Source organism: Spermophilus citellus, assembly GCF_964194105.1.
Source record: "Spermophilus citellus genome assembly, chromosome: 8".
Classification (NCBI taxonomy): domain Eukaryota; kingdom Metazoa; phylum Chordata; class Mammalia; order Rodentia; family Sciuridae; genus Spermophilus; species Spermophilus citellus.
In genome coordinates, this window is record NC_138189.1 from 107,616,704 (window position 1) to 107,636,016 (window position 19,313).

General features: G+C 40.7%; 1 protein-coding gene across 2 annotated transcripts in view; it reads left to right on the forward strand.

Moving 5' to 3' along the window:
* Positions 1–817: 817 nt before the first annotated feature.
* TSPAN5 (tetraspanin 5) overlaps positions 818–19,313 on the forward strand; it is a 177,682-nt gene continuing 159,186 nt past the window's right edge. Inside the window, exon 1 of one of the 2 annotated variants that reach the window (XM_081303199.1) lies at positions 818–1,726. In XM_081303199.1, the coding sequence (XP_081159325.1) occupies positions 1,646–1,726 (81 nt within the window). In that variant the 5' untranslated portion in view covers positions 818–1,645. The remainder of the gene's footprint in view (positions 1,727–19,313) is intronic. The other variant, XM_081303200.1, reaches the window with a different exon arrangement.

Below are 19,313 nucleotides of genomic sequence, written 5' to 3' on the forward strand. Positions count from 1 at the left end.
ACTGAAAGGTGGTTATCTAGGGAAGTCCTATGTCGGAGGCTCTCCAACTCAAGCCTACTTAAGTATCACCTGGGAGCTTATTAAACACGCAATTTCTGGAAGCATACTGGGTTGCACAGGATGTTGCTGGCAAGTTTTCCAGATCGCATCACTTTTTCTGTCTGAGCCCTAAGAAAATTCCCATAGATATTTCCACACAATTCTGAGCATTTTTCCCTTCTCTTTCCATGAAACTCTATTACATGCTTTGCCGGCACTTAAAAAAGTGCTCCAGAGGAAGGGTATGTTGCTAATGGGCACACACTGCTCAGGTAGGGTTCTAAAACAATTTTCGGCCTCGCGTTCTATCCATCCCCAAGGATCAAGAGCTTAATAAATCTGTAAGCCAAATTCGGATTCCCCAAAGGACCGTTCTGGAACCCTTTCTGGATTGCTTCCTGGAGTTGGAAACCTGGCACGTTCCTTTAGCACTATTCTGCTGGCGGCGGGGTCGAAGACGAGCATGGTCAGACCTCCTTGGGGCCATCTTTCCTTCCTCGTACCCATTTCTAAGATGAAAATAATTTCTCCTGCAGGTGGGGAGGTCGGATTACAGTCGCCAGGGACTCAGGAGACTTTTCTTTGCATCGTCTCCAACCCGCTTTTCTCTCTCTTTCCCAACACCCTAACTACTCGTGGTCACCCTCAGCTAAGTCCATGACCAATTTCCTCTCCTGCTTAGTGGCACAGCGTTCTTCTTTTGCCACAAAATACGGTGGAGGAGGAGGGGGCGTGAGTGTGGTTGCGCTCGGAAGGGGGGTTGTTCCGGGAGGGGTAGATTCCCCACACCCAGTCCTCTCTCCGGGGAGCAAACCTCTCTCCCACTTCCCTCCAGAACTGCGGGCTGCTGTTGGTGGCAGAGAGGGACCCGCGGATCCTCCATCCCTGTCACTCTGCCACGCTGTTCCCAACCGGCGCGCTCCCGGGGCGCCCTTATTCCCTTCCGTCTACTGTCCTCCCCATTTATTCCGCGACAGCGCGAGGGTTTTGGGGCTGGCTAAAGAACCCGTGGAGAGAAAGAGAGCAGGAAGGGAAGAGAGCCTTGGAGGGAGGCGGCGGCGGCGGCGGCTAAGTGGTGTCACTGCCACTCGGGAGCGCTCGAGCCCGTGCACGCGCGCGCTCCGCGGGGCTCGGCGGTGGGCGGAGCTGCAGGAGGCGCGGGCGGTGGAGCCGCGGACCAGGCGGGCGGAGCGAGCGGCGGGAGGAGCGAAGGGTGGGAGGGAGCGCGCGAGCAGGCGGGCGAGCTGCGTCTCCGCCAGCATCTGCCGCTGCCGCGTTTGCCCGAAGCCCGGGGACCGATCGCCGGACTGGCCGCCTGGCGCACGGACGCAGGCGCCCGCTTTGTGCTCAGGGCCAGCTTCGGCTAGGCTCGGGTTTGCAGCGTGCTGCTTCTCGCCCGCTCGCGGACACCCGCTCCGGCGGCCTCGGCTCGCGAGGGGCTGGAGGTGCGGGAGCCGCTTTCCGCTGGTCGGTCCCCGCGCGGCTGAGCCCGGGCCGCCCGCGCCGCGGCCCCGAGCTCAGCTCCTTGCCGGGCTTGCTCCGAGCAACGGTGCTCCGGGGCTCCAAACTCGGGCTGCCGGGGCAAGTGTCTTCATGAACCCAGAGGATGTCCGGGAAGCACTACAAGGGTCCTGAAGTCAGTTGTTGCATCAAATACTTCATTTTTGGCTTCAATGTCATATTCTGGGTAAGTTGGAGCGCTCCAGGGATCTTAACTATTGTGGCCGATTGATTCTCGACAATTTTCCCCCGCGTCGTTGGCTGCTTTTACTTTTCGCAGCCCCTCGGGCGCTTGCAGAAGCCTGGAGAGGCATTTGCCTTCCGTCTTTCCAGCTTGCACGTTGAAGAGAGAAACATTGAAATCCTTTCTAGGAATGAGAGGGGTAAAAAGAAAAACCGAGCTGGAAAGGGGGCACCCAGGCCTTGGGGTGGCTTTTTAAGGGACGAATAGTAGGGATACAGATAAAAGAAAGGGCTCGGCAGTTTGAGAAACGAGCAACCACACGAATTAGATTTGCTCCCCGTGGGATATGGATGTTGGGCAGAGCGTGGTGTCATAATAGGGCAGGCTAATCCGGGCAGAGCCGACCCTGAGGTCCACCTTCTAACAAGGATCTGATTGGACGAGGGCTCAGCTCCGTGTTGCCGCGGCTGGTCTGTGCCGTGCTTAGCGTGTATCTCTTTGCACCATCTCGGGCTTTGTGTAGGATGCAGATGCTGTGGTATATGGTTCTGTAATGTGAACGTAAATAACGCTTCCTGCACGCTTTTACCCCTTTCAGCTGGAAAGCGCTCCTTTTGCATAATAGACTGGCCAAGTGGGCGTGCGGGGTGGACGGATTTATTTCTATATATATCATTGTCAGGATAATAATAAGTCACCATCAACATATGTTTCAGTATGCTCGTGCCTCACGTCCTCCTTTTTTAAGGAGCGACACAGAGCTGGATGGGTTTTGGTAACCCTTGGAGAAATGCAAGGGAGAAGGTGTGTGAGATGTGTTTTACTGGAGAACCCAGAGAGCAGATGCTTGAAGACAAGATTCAAACCATGCTCTCTGCGTGGTACTACTGTGTGCTGGGCATCTATTGTAATTGGGCTGGGACCCTACTCTTTTGTTTTGATTTTTTGTTCCAGGATCTTGTAAATGTGTTCTGCAACCAGACAAAGAGTTCTCCAGGACAAGGGGAAAACACTGGGTTTTCTCCCCATCTCATCCCATCCCATCCTCTTTCTCACTGGGAAATCCCTTCCCCTTGAAAAGTAAAGATGGTGGCCATCTGGGGGGTGTTCTCTAAGTTGCTGTTCAGTGTGAGGTAAACAGTGATCTAACTGCAGGATCAATAATAGTCTACAGCCATCTGAACATAGGATGTATTTATTTGGATCTCTTTTAATTTGGCTATTTGCTATAAATGTAAACATCTGTAAGAATAGTTGTCAGTGCAGCTCTTTATATTCTTTTTTCCCTACCACACTTTTACTAGGTTATTTTATTTTCTATTTTCTATAGGAGCATCTTGCTTTGGTTATGTATGTTTTGTGAAGGAAATGGAAGAGACCACTTTGTCATCTGTTCTCAGGACTGATACAAATTAATTGGGGGACATGTGAATAGGTTTATGGGCAGGTTTTTGTCAGTTAGCTACATGGTTCCTATAAGCACGCTGCCCCTCCCCCCCAAACATTGTTGCAAAAATAGTGAGAATAAATTATTTTCTTTCTTTGCTTCTCTCTCTAATCCTTTCTGGAAATGTTTAAGTGGTAGGTTGGCCTATTACTGAGTAAACTATTTTGATTTTATCAGAACTTTCTTCTTGACTTTGAGAGGCAAGGACCAGTGGAATTGAGCTGGCCCTTGGAGGGACAGTGAGTCCAGGCCTCTCCATTCTGCTTGAACACTTCCAAAAGTTGCACATTTCAGCTACCAGGCAACAAAAAGCACCCAGGGGCTTTCTCTGCAGTTTCATAGCAGGGAGTGAAAAGGAAATAAAAGGATTTGGGCCTGTTCCCTGACAGTTTAGTGTAATTTTGTAGAGTGCACAGAGGCAAATTTAGCCTTTTCTCTGGATTAGGTTGCAACAGAACCCCTGGAATTATGCAGAGCTTCAAAGAATTACCGAGTGCTTGCATGGAGAGTTCCAGAATAAATCCACATCTTGTCTGTTTTTGAAGGTCTTCATGTGGGTGGGAGGGAGTTCTGTAGGAAGCCTGAAAGCAGACTGAGGCTGTTTCTAAACCAGCAGCCCAGGCAGAATTGCTAAGTAGGTGCCTACTTAAGAGGGCCCTCCTCTTCCCTGCTGCCTACATGCCCTCCCCCACCTCTCTGTGTAAAGCTTTTTTTCTCATCTGTCCCCTCAAACCTTTCCTGTCTAGCTCACTGTTCCAAAATCACCCTATATTTAAATTTCTCAGTTTATCAGAGCCACCTTCTTTAGTCCTGCTCAACAGGAAGGCATCTGTGTTATTTGATTAAAGTAATTCAGACTACAATGTTAGTGGCTGAAGAACTGGTGTTAGTAGTACAGGCAGCGTGTTTCAAAAAGTTGCTCAGTTCTGATCTTTACCGTCATCAACCTGTGTGTGAGGGCCAGAAACAGCTGACTCAATGCAGCTCTGTACAACTATGAAGAAGAAACTGCTAACAGACAGCATGGTTTCCTGCTCTTTCATTTTCACACTGACATGCTAGAATAAATTCGAAACACATTGAAGATATGTAGAGATACAGATCTGGTAAAATAAAATGGAAAATATTGTGGCACTAGTACACAGTTTGCTCCTTTTACTAATCAGCAGTTAGCCAGTAAATTGCCATGTGCCTCAGTTTCTCAGCTGTTAAAATGACAGGATTGTTGAGTAGTAAAGTTCTTCCTGGTATGACAAAGAATGAAGCTATCGAGTTCTAATATGTGGGCAAAGAAAAATATAAGAGATGGGCACTAATATATATAGCATATACGGGGACACTTGTTAAGTTAATAGACTTTTTTTTTTTTTCCTAAGACTTTGCTGGAGACCAGTTTTATTACTTTCATTTCTTTCTCAAAGATCCTTTCAATTAAAAAAATACTTTTGCTTATTTCTTTGTGGTCTGTTTAGTTATTGGTATGGTATTCATGCTTCCCTTTACCCACTGTGAATCTCAAAAGTAGTCCTGTGAGTCATTAAATATATTTTTATTATTAGAATTACAGTTTCATGTGTTAAATCTGAATCATTTTATATAACAGTTGTAATGATATTCTGAGTAACAAAGTTAACATCTTGTACAGATTCCTTTCTCATTAGTTATCACTGGGTGGTAGGCAAAACAAGGTTTTCCCTATTATATATTGGAACAACCCAAGACAAAGAGGATTGATTTTCTTGAGGGTGTCACCAAACTATGACATTTCTCAGAAAACCCTAAGATATCTTTGGGGAAGGAAGAGAAAGAGGGTTTTGTTTTATATTTCATTTTTTGTAGTGCTGGGGAATTGAACCCAGGGCCTTGTGCAGGCAAGGCAAACATTCTACCAACTGAGCAATATCCCCAGCCTGAGGGTTTTGTTTTAAAGTCAGTCATTTTAGGTACTGAATCCCTATATCGTATTATCCATCTTTAATACATATTTTGCTCTGGATCTTGATTCAGATACATAACTGTTTCTGAGCAAGTAAATTAATGTCGATATTCTGGTTATTTATTGCTACATAACATCCCCCAAATTTAGTGATCTAAAACAAAACTTAATTATTATAGCTCATAGTTCTGTAATTTGGCCAGGTTCATCTGGGCAGTTCTCACTGGGGGTCTCTGGTGCACTTGCAGTGAAATGTGCCTGGGGCTGCAGTTAGTTGAAGCCTCCCTGAGGTGGAATATCTAAGATTATGCTCTCTCATGACTGGTAGTTGATGCTTCTTGAAGACTCAGCCAGAGCTGTTGACCCTCAGAGCACCTGTAGGTGGCTTCTTCCTGTCTCTGAGACTGGAAGAAGCAGCCTCCAGTCAGTTTAACTGTATCTGGAAGTGCAACAGTGTCACTTTCATCTGTTCCATTGGTTAAAGGATTTACAGAGCTTGCTCAGTTGCAGGGAGGTGAAGAAATAAATTATTCCTTTTGATGGGGGAGTGTCAAGGTAACATTGCAGAAGGTTGTATGAGTTGCAGCCATCTTGGGAAAATACAGTCTGCTTTTCTGAGCTTTAATTTTTTTATTTATAAAGATAATATTTGTCTAATGGCATCATAGTTTTTCAAGGATTCACTAAAATAATATACGAATTAGCACAAAGTCTCAGTATTTAAGAAATGGTGAAGTTCATTATTGTGTTCGGATACCATACCAGTTCTATCCTGGACTAAAGAACTTCTCCAATGTCTTTGCCTAGTACTTTGGCCTCATTACTACTAGGTGATGATAATACTCTTAAGATCTGCCAAGGATATAAGGCAAGTGGGTTCGATAGATTTTTATCATGATTTATTAGAAAAGACCCCATAGATCAGTGGAAGCCCTGAACAACTTACGAGAATCAAGTCATTTTTCTCTTCTCTGTGGTACAAGGATAGAACAGCCTTGGATACTTGAGGCCAAATTTCTTTTTTGGTGTGCTTTCAAATATTACATTGTGTTACACGTGGTGGTTTATCTGGAGTTGATGGCAGAATGTTGCATCTAATTTGCTTCCACAGGGCTTAAATTCAGAGAGGAGGGAGATTTAGGGAACCTTGGTGGGGGGTATCAAGTAGGAAGCCTTATCTTATGATTCAGTGTAAATTGCAAGATGTTCTGGAATGATGATACATCAGCAGTTTATAAGTCATAATTTTTGTTTTAATTTGCTAGACATCTGTTAGCTTCGATGGCAACCATATGGGAGTCTAAATTGCCTTTTGAATTACAGGGAGATGGTAGAAAGAAAGCTAAATACGGTTATGGAAGTGTCATGTGGGAAAAGCATAAGAAAGGTATGCAGACCTCAGTGGGGAAAGTAATTGAACATTGACTTGCTTGTTCTGGCCACTCACTCAGTCTGAGGTGCTGGAGCATTCTCACTTGATGATATACTTGAAGGAAGCCAAAGGGAAAAGTTGGAAAACCAAGTCATATTCTGCCCACCATAAAACTGCCAAGGTGAGCTCATTTAGATGGATCCCTCTGTCTTAAAAGCCATAGTAATAGGTAGTCCCTGGTAAAGGTTAAAGCAATGTGTTGTTTTTCTTTTCTTTACTCCCCTGTTCCCATTTCTTTTCTTTCTTTTTGGAGATAGGGTTTCACTATGTTGCCCAAACTTGTCTTGAACTCTTGGGCTAAAGCGATGTTCCTGCCTCAGCCTCTTAAGTAGTTGGGACTATAGGCATGCACCACTACACCTGGTGTGATGTGCATTTTTTTAAAAATTTATATATGACAGCAGAATGCATTACAATTCTTATTACACATATAGAGCACAATTTTTCATATCTCTGGTTGCATACAAAGTATATTCACACCAATTCGTGTCTTCATAACTGTACTTTGGATAGTAATGATCATCACATTCCACCATCATTTCTAACCTCATGCTCCCTCCCTTCCCCTCCAATCCCTCTGCCCTATCTAGAGTCCGTCTGTTCCTCCGATGCTCCCCTTCCCTACACACTATGAATCAGCCTCCTTATATCAAAGAAAACATTCGGCATTTGTTTTTTGGGGATTGGCTAACTTCACTTAGTGTTATCTTCTCTTAACTCCGTCCATTTACCTGTGATGTGCATTTTTAACAGAGCTTTACAATTATGTCTTTCTTCTAAGGATCTTACAAGCATATTATGATGTCTTTGTGACTGACAAAAAAATCAGAGCACAGAGATGTGAAGTGATATGGGGTGACTTTTGTGGTGTGGAAAAACCTGTCAGGGTTCATTTTTGGAGTGTTAAGTCTCTTCCATAACTATAGTCTCAGCTTCTCAGTTTGAAACTTATTTTAGAAGATGCTTGTTATTCTAAAATAAAACATCAAGTAAGTCATTTACATCAGTTCATAATTGAAAAGCAATAAAGTTTTTGCATATGTCACAATTAATACCACCCATGAGCACAAAAAAGGTAAGTTGAAAAAGTTATAAAAAATATGATAGATTAATGAATTATATCTAGTTTATTGAGAATTTATAAATGAAATTAGAGTATTAAAGATAATATTCTAGAGTCACGTGTTTCTACACATAACACTCATGACTGTCTTTTTTTTTTTTTTGATACTGGGAACTGACTATCTTAAAATTTCTAACTTCAGACTTCTGAATCATACTCCATTGGATTATAATGGTCATGTGTGGGGATTGTCTCTCAGTCATTACTTAAGTACAGTGTGTCACACACTGTCTGTTATATAGTAGGTATTAAAATATGTGTTTGTTGCATGAATGAATTAGAGAGTCATTGGAAAGTACATAGGAGTCATCTCTAACTTCCTAATCAGGGAAGCATTTTCCTCTGTAATATCCTTCCAGCCTTCTAAGAATGAATCTGTTTTAAATCACTTTAATCATTAGAGCATTTTGTCTTCAAACTAGGTCTAATCAGCCTCTGCAATTTCCATCCTAACTTATTGTTGTTGACTTTAATTTTTTTTTAACTTTAAAACATTTCAAACCTATAGAAAAATTGCAAGTGGTCCAAAGAACTTGTTTTTATCTTGAATCATTTGAGGCAGAGTTGCCAGTATGATGGCTCTATAAACTAGGATATTCTCCTAGTAACCACAGTGCCACCATCAGAACCAGGAAGTTACACTGATATATTACCCCTATCCAATCTTTTTTTTTAAAAAAAATATTTTTATTTTTAATTGTAGTTGGACACAATAACTTTATTTCACTTATTTATGTTTATGTGGTGCTGAGGATCGAACCCAGGGTCTCACAAGAGTGAGGCAAGTGCTCTACCACTGAGCCACAACCCCAGACCCCCCCCCCCATCCAATCTTCAGACCTCATTTAGTTTTCCTAATTATTCCACTAATGTCTTCTAAAGCCAAGGGATCCAGGACAGAACCACACATCATATTTAGTTATATCTTTTTAATCCCTTTCAGTTCTTCACTGTCATGAAATTGCTACTCTTGAAGATTATAAGCCAGTTATTGTGCAGCATGTCTTTCAATTTGGGTTTGTCTGCCATTTCCTCAAGCTTGTATCCAGATTGTGTGCCTTTGGCAGGAATAGCACCGAAGTGACACTGTGTTCTCACTGCATTCCATCAGGTGGCAAATTTCTGTTTGTCCCATTGCTGATGATGGTCACTCGATTAAGGTGTCATTTGCCAAGCTTCTCTACCATATAGTTCATTTTGTAATTTATAAATATTTTGTGATAAGTTACTTTGAAACTATGTAAATAGCTCATCATCAAATTTCCAGTTCATTTATTTATATCAGTAAGAACCTATAGCCTCCTGTTTTCATCTGTTACTCTCATTATTTACTTTGATATTTAAACTGGTCCCATCCTTAGCCATTGGCAGTCCTTTCACATTGGCAACAGTACCTTTTTAAAAAAAATATTTATTTTTTTATTTTTAGGTGTAGATGGATATAACACAATGCCTTTATTTTTATATGGTGCTGAGAATTGAACCTGGGTCCCGCTCATGCTAGGCGAGCACTCTACCGCTGAGCCACAATCCCAGCCCCCTCTTTTGTTTTTTTATTTTATTTTTAGCTATAGATGGACACAATACCTTTATTTTATTTATTTATTTTTATGTGGTGTTGAGGATCAAACCCAGTGCCTTGCACATCCTAGGTGAGCGCTCTGCCACTGAGCCACAACCCCAGGCCCGACAGTACTCTTTTTAGTCCCATCAATCTGAGTACTTCCTTGCTTTCTGGCAGAAACAAGATGTTTCCAGCACATCTTATAATTTGCCTGTATCTTTCCTATCAGCCATTCCTTCAAGGAGCTTTGGTTCCTTTCCATTAAGATGGTAGTTAGAAGCCAAGGTTCAGTCACTTGGTGTGCTCATTGCTATTAGGGCATCAGCAATCCTGGGTTCTCTTAGTGGACAGAACGGTGGAATATTTACACATATTTACACTTGTGTTTATTTAATATCTCTCTCTCTCTCTCTCTCTCTCTCTATTTTTTAAAAAACCTGATTTCATGGTAATAGCTTAAATTCCTATCTGATATCAGAGGGTTTAATCTAATTATTTTGCTCTCCACATTTATATCTGCTGCCTTTGACAGTGAGATTCCTGGCTGCTGTTATTCTTGATATAGTTATTTGATAAACCTCCCCATATGTTACCAGTCTTCAGCTACTGCCCTTCTCCTCTTCACATAGTTGACCTTCTTACCTGCCAGTACTTCCAGCATTCCATGCCACAATCCCTACACCCATCACGTGGACACCTTTCTTATTCTGATCTGCTGTTCTGGGCTTCCTTAGTATCCTTCCCCTATCTGTGTCACTTGGTCTCACCAAAAGACTTATGTCTCTTTCCTGTTGTACTTTATAATTTTAAAAATAACCATTATGTCATTGTTAAACCTTCTGTTTTCCTTCTTTAAAAGCTAGTTCTTCCATATGTTTCATATAACATTTCCAGATTGTGGTTTGCCCAGGTCATGGAACTCTGCCTGTGGTCCCATTTGGATGCACCTCCATTAACGTAGCAACCAGAATGGAACACATTTTTCATGAGTTGTTCCAACCATCCAGAGAGAAGTGGGCTATTACTCTTGAACTCTTCCTTTATTCTCTAGGCAGAGCTGGACCTGGAGACAGAAGCCTCTGCCATGGCTGGGATTTGACTATGAGTAAGTTACTCTCAGAATAGAGACCCCCTCTCAGTTGTTTATCCAAAAAACTGGGGAAATAATTTTCTGCAGAATGATTTTCCAGCATTAAATGAGATCATACTTATAAAAGTACTTTGTAAAAGATAAATCTCTCAATGCAAATATTAGTGATTAACCCAGGCTAAACTGCATATGCTTTTCCTGGTAGCCAGAACATTGTTGACTCTGGTTGAAGTCTGTCCTTCCTTCCTTCCTTCCTTCCTTCCTTCCTTCCTTCCTTTCTTCCTTCCTTCCTTCCTTCCTTCCTTCCTTCCTTCCTTCTTCTGTTGGGAATTGAACTCAGGGGTGCTTTATCACTGAGCTACATTCTCATTCTATTTATTGTTTATTTTTATTTTTTTAATATTTATTTTTCAGTTATAGGTGGACACATATCTTTATTTTATTTTTATGTGGTGCTGAGGATTGAATCCAGTGCCTCATGCGTGCTAGGTGAGCGCTGTACCTCTGAGCCACAATCCCAGCCCCTCTATTTTTTATTTTGAGACAGGGTCTCACTAAGTTGCTGAGGCTGGCTTTGAACTTTTGATCCTCCTGCCTCAGCCTCTCAAGTAACTGGGATTATGGGATATGCCCCACCATGCTTGGTCTGGTTGAATTTCTAGTGAAATAAAACCCTCACTTCTTTTTCAAGTGAATCTCTATTAAACCATCACTCTAGATTAAGTGCTAATCAGAAGCTCTGATATTAAGTTAATAATTTGAATTTGGATTGAATACTGTATAAGTTTCCTATTTAAATGTTTTAGTTTTGCTCAGTGGTTTTTAAACTGTGTTTCCAGGTACTCTACGAGTGTGTGTGTGTGTGTGTGTGTGTGTGTGTGTGTGTGTGTGTGTCTAGGGGTGGGGGTGGGGGGGTGGCGTTATTTTGTGTGCAGGGAAAGGCTGAATAGATGTCTCTGACCTTTTTCCTCTGGAGAAGCTTAGCCATTTGTTTTGGTATTTTGAGATACCATGAAGGATCTTTCTTGGGAAAAGGGTATGTTAGTCAGCTTTCTGTGACTGTGACAAAATACCTGAAATAATTAACTTTAAACGAGGAAAGGTTTATTTTGGTTCATGGTTTCAGAAGTTTCTATCTATAGTCATTAAGCCCTGTTGCTTTGGGGCTGTGGTGGCACACTACATCATTGTGGGAGTACATGGTGGAGAAGGAGTCTTCACCTCATGGTGGTTAGAAAGTAAAAAGAGAGCAAAAGTGACTAGAGTCCCAATAACCTCTTCAAGAGTTCATCCCCTACCCCCAATGACCCAGCTTCCTCCAAGGAGTCCCACCTCTTAAAGTTTTCATTATCTTCCAACAGAATCACAGGCTAGTGACCAAACCTGTAATACGTGGGCTTTACGAAACACTTTCAAAGCACAGCAAAAGGTCCTTCTTAAATTTAAAAAGAATATTTGTTAGTCTAGATAGCTAAGGTATGTTAAAAACAATTTACTGCTTATGTGGGTTTTTATCTCTCTTCATGCATGGGAAGTCCCTCTCACTAACTAGGGGTGGTCTCCATAGGACTAGTTGTTATTTTTTTTTTTTTTTTTTTTTTTTTAAAGAGAGAGTGAGAGAGGAAGGAGAGAGAGAGAATTTTTAATATTTATTTTTTAGTTCTCGGCGGACACAACATCTTTGTTGGTATGTGGTGCTGAGGATCGAACCCGGGCCGCACGCATGCCAGACGAGCGCGCTACTGCTGAGCCACATCCCCAGCCCAGACTAGTTGTTATTTTATCCGTTTACAGATATATTAGTAGGTTAGAAGACAGTTTTTCCACCATTTCAGATTCAGTGGTTCATCCAGGGTGGAATTAGTGAAACTAGTTTTTTTTTTTTTTTTTTTTTTAATGTGTTTAAGTCCTGTAGGTAATTGTGATACCCAGTCAAGGCTGAGAAACTCTGGTTTGTTTTTTCATGGGAATATGTGGCTTTTGCTTCCTGTTGCTCTCTGGAGGGGACACATGGGTGTTGTAGAGCGTGACTAAAGGGTGACTGATTTTACCAGAACATGCTGCTGCTGCTCTTTGCTTACATGGAAAAAAAAAAAAAAAAGTGGCCTATTTAATCCCTGATGGAATTCTTTTATTAATCTTAAAGTGCCAGTTTACTTTTAAACCCCAAATCCCTAAAATAAAAATGAAAAAAAAATCTCTTTAAAGAGAACTTATTATGTTACAATTAATATACTAATAATTAGCACACGTAGGAATAGAAACTAGTCATTCCTTTGATAGACATAATGAAGAACAAGACTTTTTGTTCCTTTTCCCTGGTCATACTGCTTTGCATATGTCAGCATGGTGGGCTTTATTTTTTTTTATTTTTTTGCGGTGCTCAGGATTGAATCTAGGCCTTGTACATGCTAGGCAAGGGCTCTATCACTAAGCTACATCCCAAATCCTTTTTATTTTGAGACAGGATCTTGCTAAGTTGCTCGGTCTGGTCTTGAACTTGTGAATCTTCTGCCTCATCTTCCTGAGTAGCTGGAATTATAGGCATGCACCACCATGCCTGGCTAATACTGAATTCATTGGTTCAGCAAACCATCCTTAACTTCAAAACATCGTCCTCCCTGTTCCTGCTGACTTTCCTTTCAGCCTCAGTTTCCCTGGTTTTCCTCCCTGACCTCCAGCTCTGGCTGGACACTCTCTGCGGGGGACAGGTGTGGTTAGCTGTGCATGGCAGTTTCGTGGAGTTGACTCAGCTCTAATGCTGTGGATGGAACACTTCTTTTCTCAGGTCTCAATTTTCAGCACCAAGACAGGTGCCCATAAAGCAAACACTAACATTTGTCAGTTTACTTTTTAAATTTTATTTATTTTTAGATGTTGATGGACATTTGTTTTATTCACTTATTTATATGCCGTGCTGAGAATCAAACACAGGACCTCACACATGTCAGTGTCAGACAAGTGCTCTACCACTGAGCCACAACTCTATTTCTTGTTAGTTTACTTTTAAAAAATTTTAAATATTAACTTTAGTTTTAGGTGGACACAATGTATTTATTTTATATTTGTGTGGTGCTGAGGATCGAACCCAATGCTTTATGCATGCTAGGTGAGTGCTTTACCACTGAGCCACAACTCCAGCCGCCATGTCAGTGTATAACATCCAAGGTAGGCAAAATGAATTTCCCCATTATTTTCTTCTTCTCTTTCTTCCTTTCCTTCCCTTTCTCCTTCCTTTTTCCTTCCCTCCATCACCTTTAAAAAAATTAGGTCTGGATTCCTACAGTGAAAATCCTTTGAAGGAAACAAAAATTGGAATAAAAAAAATCTATATTTTTTGAGCATAGCGGGGTATGTAAAAATGTTTGAGACGTTTGCTGAGGCTAGCACCATTCCTAAAAAACCAAACTGAACCCAACCCAACCAAACCAACAACAACAATAAAACCAAACCAGCATGGCATATATGCCCTGTGGTTATCCCTGGTATTATCCGAATGTACATAAAGGATTGTTAATTATGAATTACAAGGTATGATTTTTAAGGAATATTATCACTAAGCTTAATAACAAAATAGTGTTTGGAAATGGATGGCAAAATATTTTGGCTCCCCTCATTGAAGTGGCGTAGTGATGTTCTATACCTCTTCCAGCTACTATTTACTATTTAGATATGTGTTATAAGACATGGGGCTCTTTTACTTGTCGAAATTTCTTTTTCTAAATTACACTTGGCACTAACGCTTGAATTTCTAAAAATCTGGAGGGAACAGCTGGTGCTCTAATAAATATTCAGGCCGGCTATTTTAATGCTTTGTACTCAATTAAGTAGTCCTAATAAAGGAGGAACACTTGACTTAAGCATTTCTCAAAGTGTAATGTTTTGCTTCCAACAAAAATTTCCCCCGATGTTAATATTTCCCCCCCAAGCAGTGTTAAAACTTTTTCCTGCCAAGTAAGTAGTTCTGCTTATGAGTGATGCAGTTTGTGCCCAAAGTTAGTTCTCCTGTTTTGAGCTGTAGTTGTGTTCATGTAGCCCAACCCTTTCACTGATGAAGACCTCAGGTCATTGACCTTGAGGAGAATTCTTTATAAGGCACAATATTAAAGCGTGACATGAGAGCCATCACAGCCTGGGCCTTCTAGTGATCTGGGGAGTAGGCAGGTGGAAGAGTCTGCTGTGAAGGAGTCTGGGCTTCAGTTGGTCTGCTTTTTACCCTGCTGCATTTCCAGACTGATGGCCTTAGACAGGTTGCTTTCCGACTCTAGTTAAGTCTTTTCCTCATCTGCAAAATGACATGTTTTAGTGTAAGTATTAATATTATTTTTGGGTGCTGGGGATCGAACCAAGGGCCTCATGCATATTAACCCAGGGCTCTACGACTGAGCTACACTCCCAGCCTAACTTAGTAGTCTTAATTTTACTATTAATAATGTGTGTACCTTGCTTGGAATGTTCCATAGATATTAGCAATTATTAGTCCATTTTCCTTAACACCCACCATATCTTTGGGTTGTTTTTCCTTAACTTACTTCAGAACTATTAAAATAATCTTTCATTGTAACATATATTTTTCATTCTCTGTAATGTTCTGCCTACATAAGTGCATTCTCAAAATAACTAAAGGAGAAAAAGATCTAACAAATGTTCACAATGTTCTATTCAGTATCTGTGAATGGCATGTAATTCTTATCATGGAGACCAGACCATGAATTCATCACTATTGTTTGTTGTTAATTTTCTCATTTAAAACCCAGTTAACATTCACTCTTCATTTTCTTTGCAAAACCAAGCCATCTCATATTAGTATTTTGTACCCTGAAGTTGAGTTTTAGCTGTCCATTCTGGTGTTAGGCCTGACACCTGAGAAGGGCTGGGGTGGGATAGAGACTTTTTTTTTTTTTAACATGCATTAAATCTGGGTATTCTGGAGCTCCCTGTATGGCTGTAACTGTATATTTTTAGCTTTTTATGGTATCATAAATCCTGCATGTTTTGATCATTGTTTACTTTTTGTATTTCAGGCACATTCTTTAGGTTATCAAGGTGAAAATCAAGTCATTGAGAGAGACAGCTCGGGTTTTCCCTTTGTCTGTTCTTCTAGTTGATGCAGAGCTAGGATTTTGGCCTGAACTAGCTGGGTCACTGACTAAATGGGCCACCTATTTTGGTGAATGAGTGACTTGGTGAGTGGCCTCCCCCCAGTGTGTAAATGGGATGCACTGAGCGCTGTGCTTCTTTGCCCCAGTACTGTCATCTGACATAGAAGATACATGCTGTCACATTTCTGGGCAGTCTTCCCTCTAACTGAGCTCAGCTCTGAGAGAAAAGGCTAGGGCATGCTAAATTAGTAGGTGTGGAGACTCTTGTCACTCATTCCCATGTAGAAGGTATGCTGAAAACGCCAGGCCTCAGAAGGAAGAGGAGGAACAAAGAGGGAGAGTTAGATGGGATTGTTAAAGAAGGAATGATGTATGTACACAAGGATTTTATAGAAGCATATTCATAATAATTTTTAGCTTGCCCAAAACCCCTTTAGCTGCTGGCTTAGATTCTTGCCACATCCTCTTGGGAAAACTTAAGCCACATTACCTCCTTGTCCTCCTGGCATCTGATCGCTGATTTTGGCCAATGCCTGGAGGATGCAGTGCCATCCTATGATCCAAAGCAGTGAGTCCCCAAGGGCAGTCATTTGCAAGTCACCTGTATGGTTTTGGACAAACTCTTGTGCCATGACAGAGTTTCTCAGATTTTAATGTGCATACAAGTCATGTGGAGCTCCAAACATTTGATTCAGTCTGCAAGATAGGAGACGGACCCAGCTGATGCCCATGGTTCTGGTCCACTGAGTATACTTTGAGTCACAAAGATCCAGTCTATTTCAAACTTACTCTTTTAAATAGACTCCATTATTAAAATCTTAAATATACTACTTAAAAGGGAAACTTTTAAAACATCATTTTCAAATGCATACAATGACAGTCACTTGGCCTGTTAACTTCTGGGTAGCTACAGGTACCTCTTGGCAGGCCAAGTCAGGAACCTGCTTCCTTTAGTGGAGGTTAGCAAGCTTTCTGAGCAGTTGATATTCTGGCTTCAAATGCACACTTTCTCCTTGACTAGACCAAAGGATTAAAAGAGGGTTGATAGGAAATGACTTTGGTGTCCAAGTTTATTTAATGCTGATCTGGCATCCCAGATCACTAGGAATCTTACTTTGGCAAATTGCATTTAAGTAATTTGCAGAAGGCATGCATTTATAAGTTGAAATTTATTAGTGAGATGCATGCTATTCTAGAGATAGAATGTTTGGGGGATGTGTTGAAATGTTTGCCTACTTTGTGTTCTGTTCCTATGGAGTGGGTGGAGGAGTGGCATCCTCCATTTCTGAAAAGGTGGAAATACCAGGCCCACCTTTAGTTCAATTTTAGGTATAAAAAGCATTTTATCTTAGGCTAACAGGAAGTTAACTTTAAATGCCCAGGAACTGTATCTCAGTGGGCCTCTTCCTTCTCCTGCAATTTACTGTTGCTTCTGTTCAACCTTGGAATGAATCCTTTTCTTTGATGTAGTTTTTAAGAATAGGGCACTTTCCTTATCTTTTTCTATTGTAAAAAAACAATACAATAACATTAATATAACTTTTTCTGTGTGTAGGTGGTGCTGGGGGTTGAGCCCAGAGCCTCATGGATGCTAACACTGAGCTACCTCCCAGCCTCCAATATACCTTTTGTTAAGGAAAAGAAATTCACCACAATCCCAATAATACTTTGTTTTGGTTCAACTACATTAAATTGGAAACTCCTCCTCAAGTGTTCTGAGAGCAGCAAACCAATACCCCAAAATGAAAAAAATAAAGCATTTTAGAGTTTCACTTGTAGTTCACCTATGAGGATTTGAATTTAGCAAATCACAGTTCCCTCACTTTATAAAGGAAAACCGTGCTGCTACATCACTACCTTTTAAGCATTTGTTCTGACCTTACTGGCGACTCCTTTCTCAGGATAACATTTAGAATAAGTGTTTTCAACACACAGAGCAAATACCTTGTGAATAAACATCCATTTCACACCACCAGGGGGAAAAAAGTAAAATCAATAAATCTCCTGTAGGCATTTGCAAAACCCTGTACTTTTAAAGGAAGGAGTTACAAATGTTAAGTAAGTGGAAAACAAAAACTTAAGAACAAGGCTTGGTTTTAAATGTTTTTTTTTTTTTTTTTCCCATGACTTTCTGCACACAGAAGAATGTAACTGGGACCTTCCTGAGTGTGGGTTTCCTTGTTGCTGCCCTACTTATCCAATGACGGTCAATGACTGCCCACATGGCAACTCGTGGAGAAAACCTGCACAGTAGTAGTATTATTTTTTAATCTCATAACTGGAATCCTAAGGAAAATAGTGTTTCTTTGAGGTAGCTTGTCGGTTTTTGGAAGAGTAAATTGAATGAACAGATGTCTAGATGATATAACTGTATGTGGCATTTTCATTTTTTTCTTTTGAGTTAGTAAGATGTAATGATCCCAGTGTTCTCATTGCGTGCTTTGAGGTTTCAAAATTGCTGTCCAATGAGGATTTGAAACAATTGAATGAGAGTTTGAAAATAGTGATTTTACTTACCTTTTCTTAAGATGCAGAGTCAATATTTTAGGAATAAAGGGATAGGGGCCGCCAAACAAAGTGCTGAAATATCTTTTATATTTTGGAGATACATGTATACGTGCACACATATGTTCAGTTTAAAAATTGATATCTATCCTTGGGTTTAAAAACATATGTTATCACTATAGATCCTTTATGGCTATTAAATACTGATCAATATCCCTGGGTCCTTTTTTGGGGGGTGTATCCAGGGCCCTTAACCACTGAGCCACATCCCCAGTCCTTTTTTTATATTTCATTTTAGAGACAGAGTCTCTCTAAGTCACTTTAGAGCCTCGCTAAGTTGCTGAGGCTGGCTTTGAATTTGTGATCCTTCTGCCTCAGCCTCTGAGCCACTGGGATTATGGGTCTCACTTTTTTTTTTTTTAATCTAGATATTCATTTTCTTTGGAGAAAAAAGAGCAACTACCTGAATTACCATATGACCCCTAAACATTTTAATTCATGATTTGAGAGTAAAGATTCCTTATCATAATATTTTATAAATACGTAAACTAAATGAAACTTTAAAAATTTATATTTATTTATTTTGCGGCGCTGAGGATTAAACCCAGGGCCTCATGCATGCTATTCAGGCACTCTATCACAGATCCATATCCCTAGCTCTTAAGTGAAGTTTTTAAAGTTAAAAAATAAAAACTAGATATCAGTTAAGTATCTAAGACATAAGCAGAATCAAAATTACTATTGAATTTTTGATTCTTAGAAGGAATTAGAAAATAAACTCTTTGAACTATATTATTACATCTTAACTGGAAACAACTAACAGATCGTTAATTATTGCTGAGAACCTTTCAAAATGCAATTTTTAATTTTAAAGGTCCTTTATGTTGAGTTTTCTTTCTTTCCCCTGCCCTTTCTTTCTTTCTGTGATTTTTAATTCCAGAATTGAGAAGATAGAACGTTTTCTTTTAGGGATGCTAAATCTTTCTCAGTCTTTAAAAAGGCTGACTTGCTCATGAGGGAACAGAGGGTTGGAATTCTTTCTAACAGGAATGGCTGTGCAAATGTTTAATTCATTGTTCTTTGCTGGTCTTCTCAGAGCCCAAGTATTGGAATATGCTTTAATTGGTCTTTTGCAGTCCTGATTATATAACCTTAGGACTTAGTATATTGAATAAGACACGAAAAATCTTTTTAGGCCTTAGCCAAGTGTGATGGTGCATGCCTGTAGTCCCAGTAACTGGAAGCTGAGGTAGGAGGATTGCAAGTTCAAGGCCAGCCTCAGCAATTTAGTGAAGCCCTAAGCAACTTAGTGAAACCCTGTCTCAAAATAAAAAATTAAAAAAAAGGCTGGGGTGTAGCTTAGTGGTAAAGCACTCTTGAGTTCAAAATCT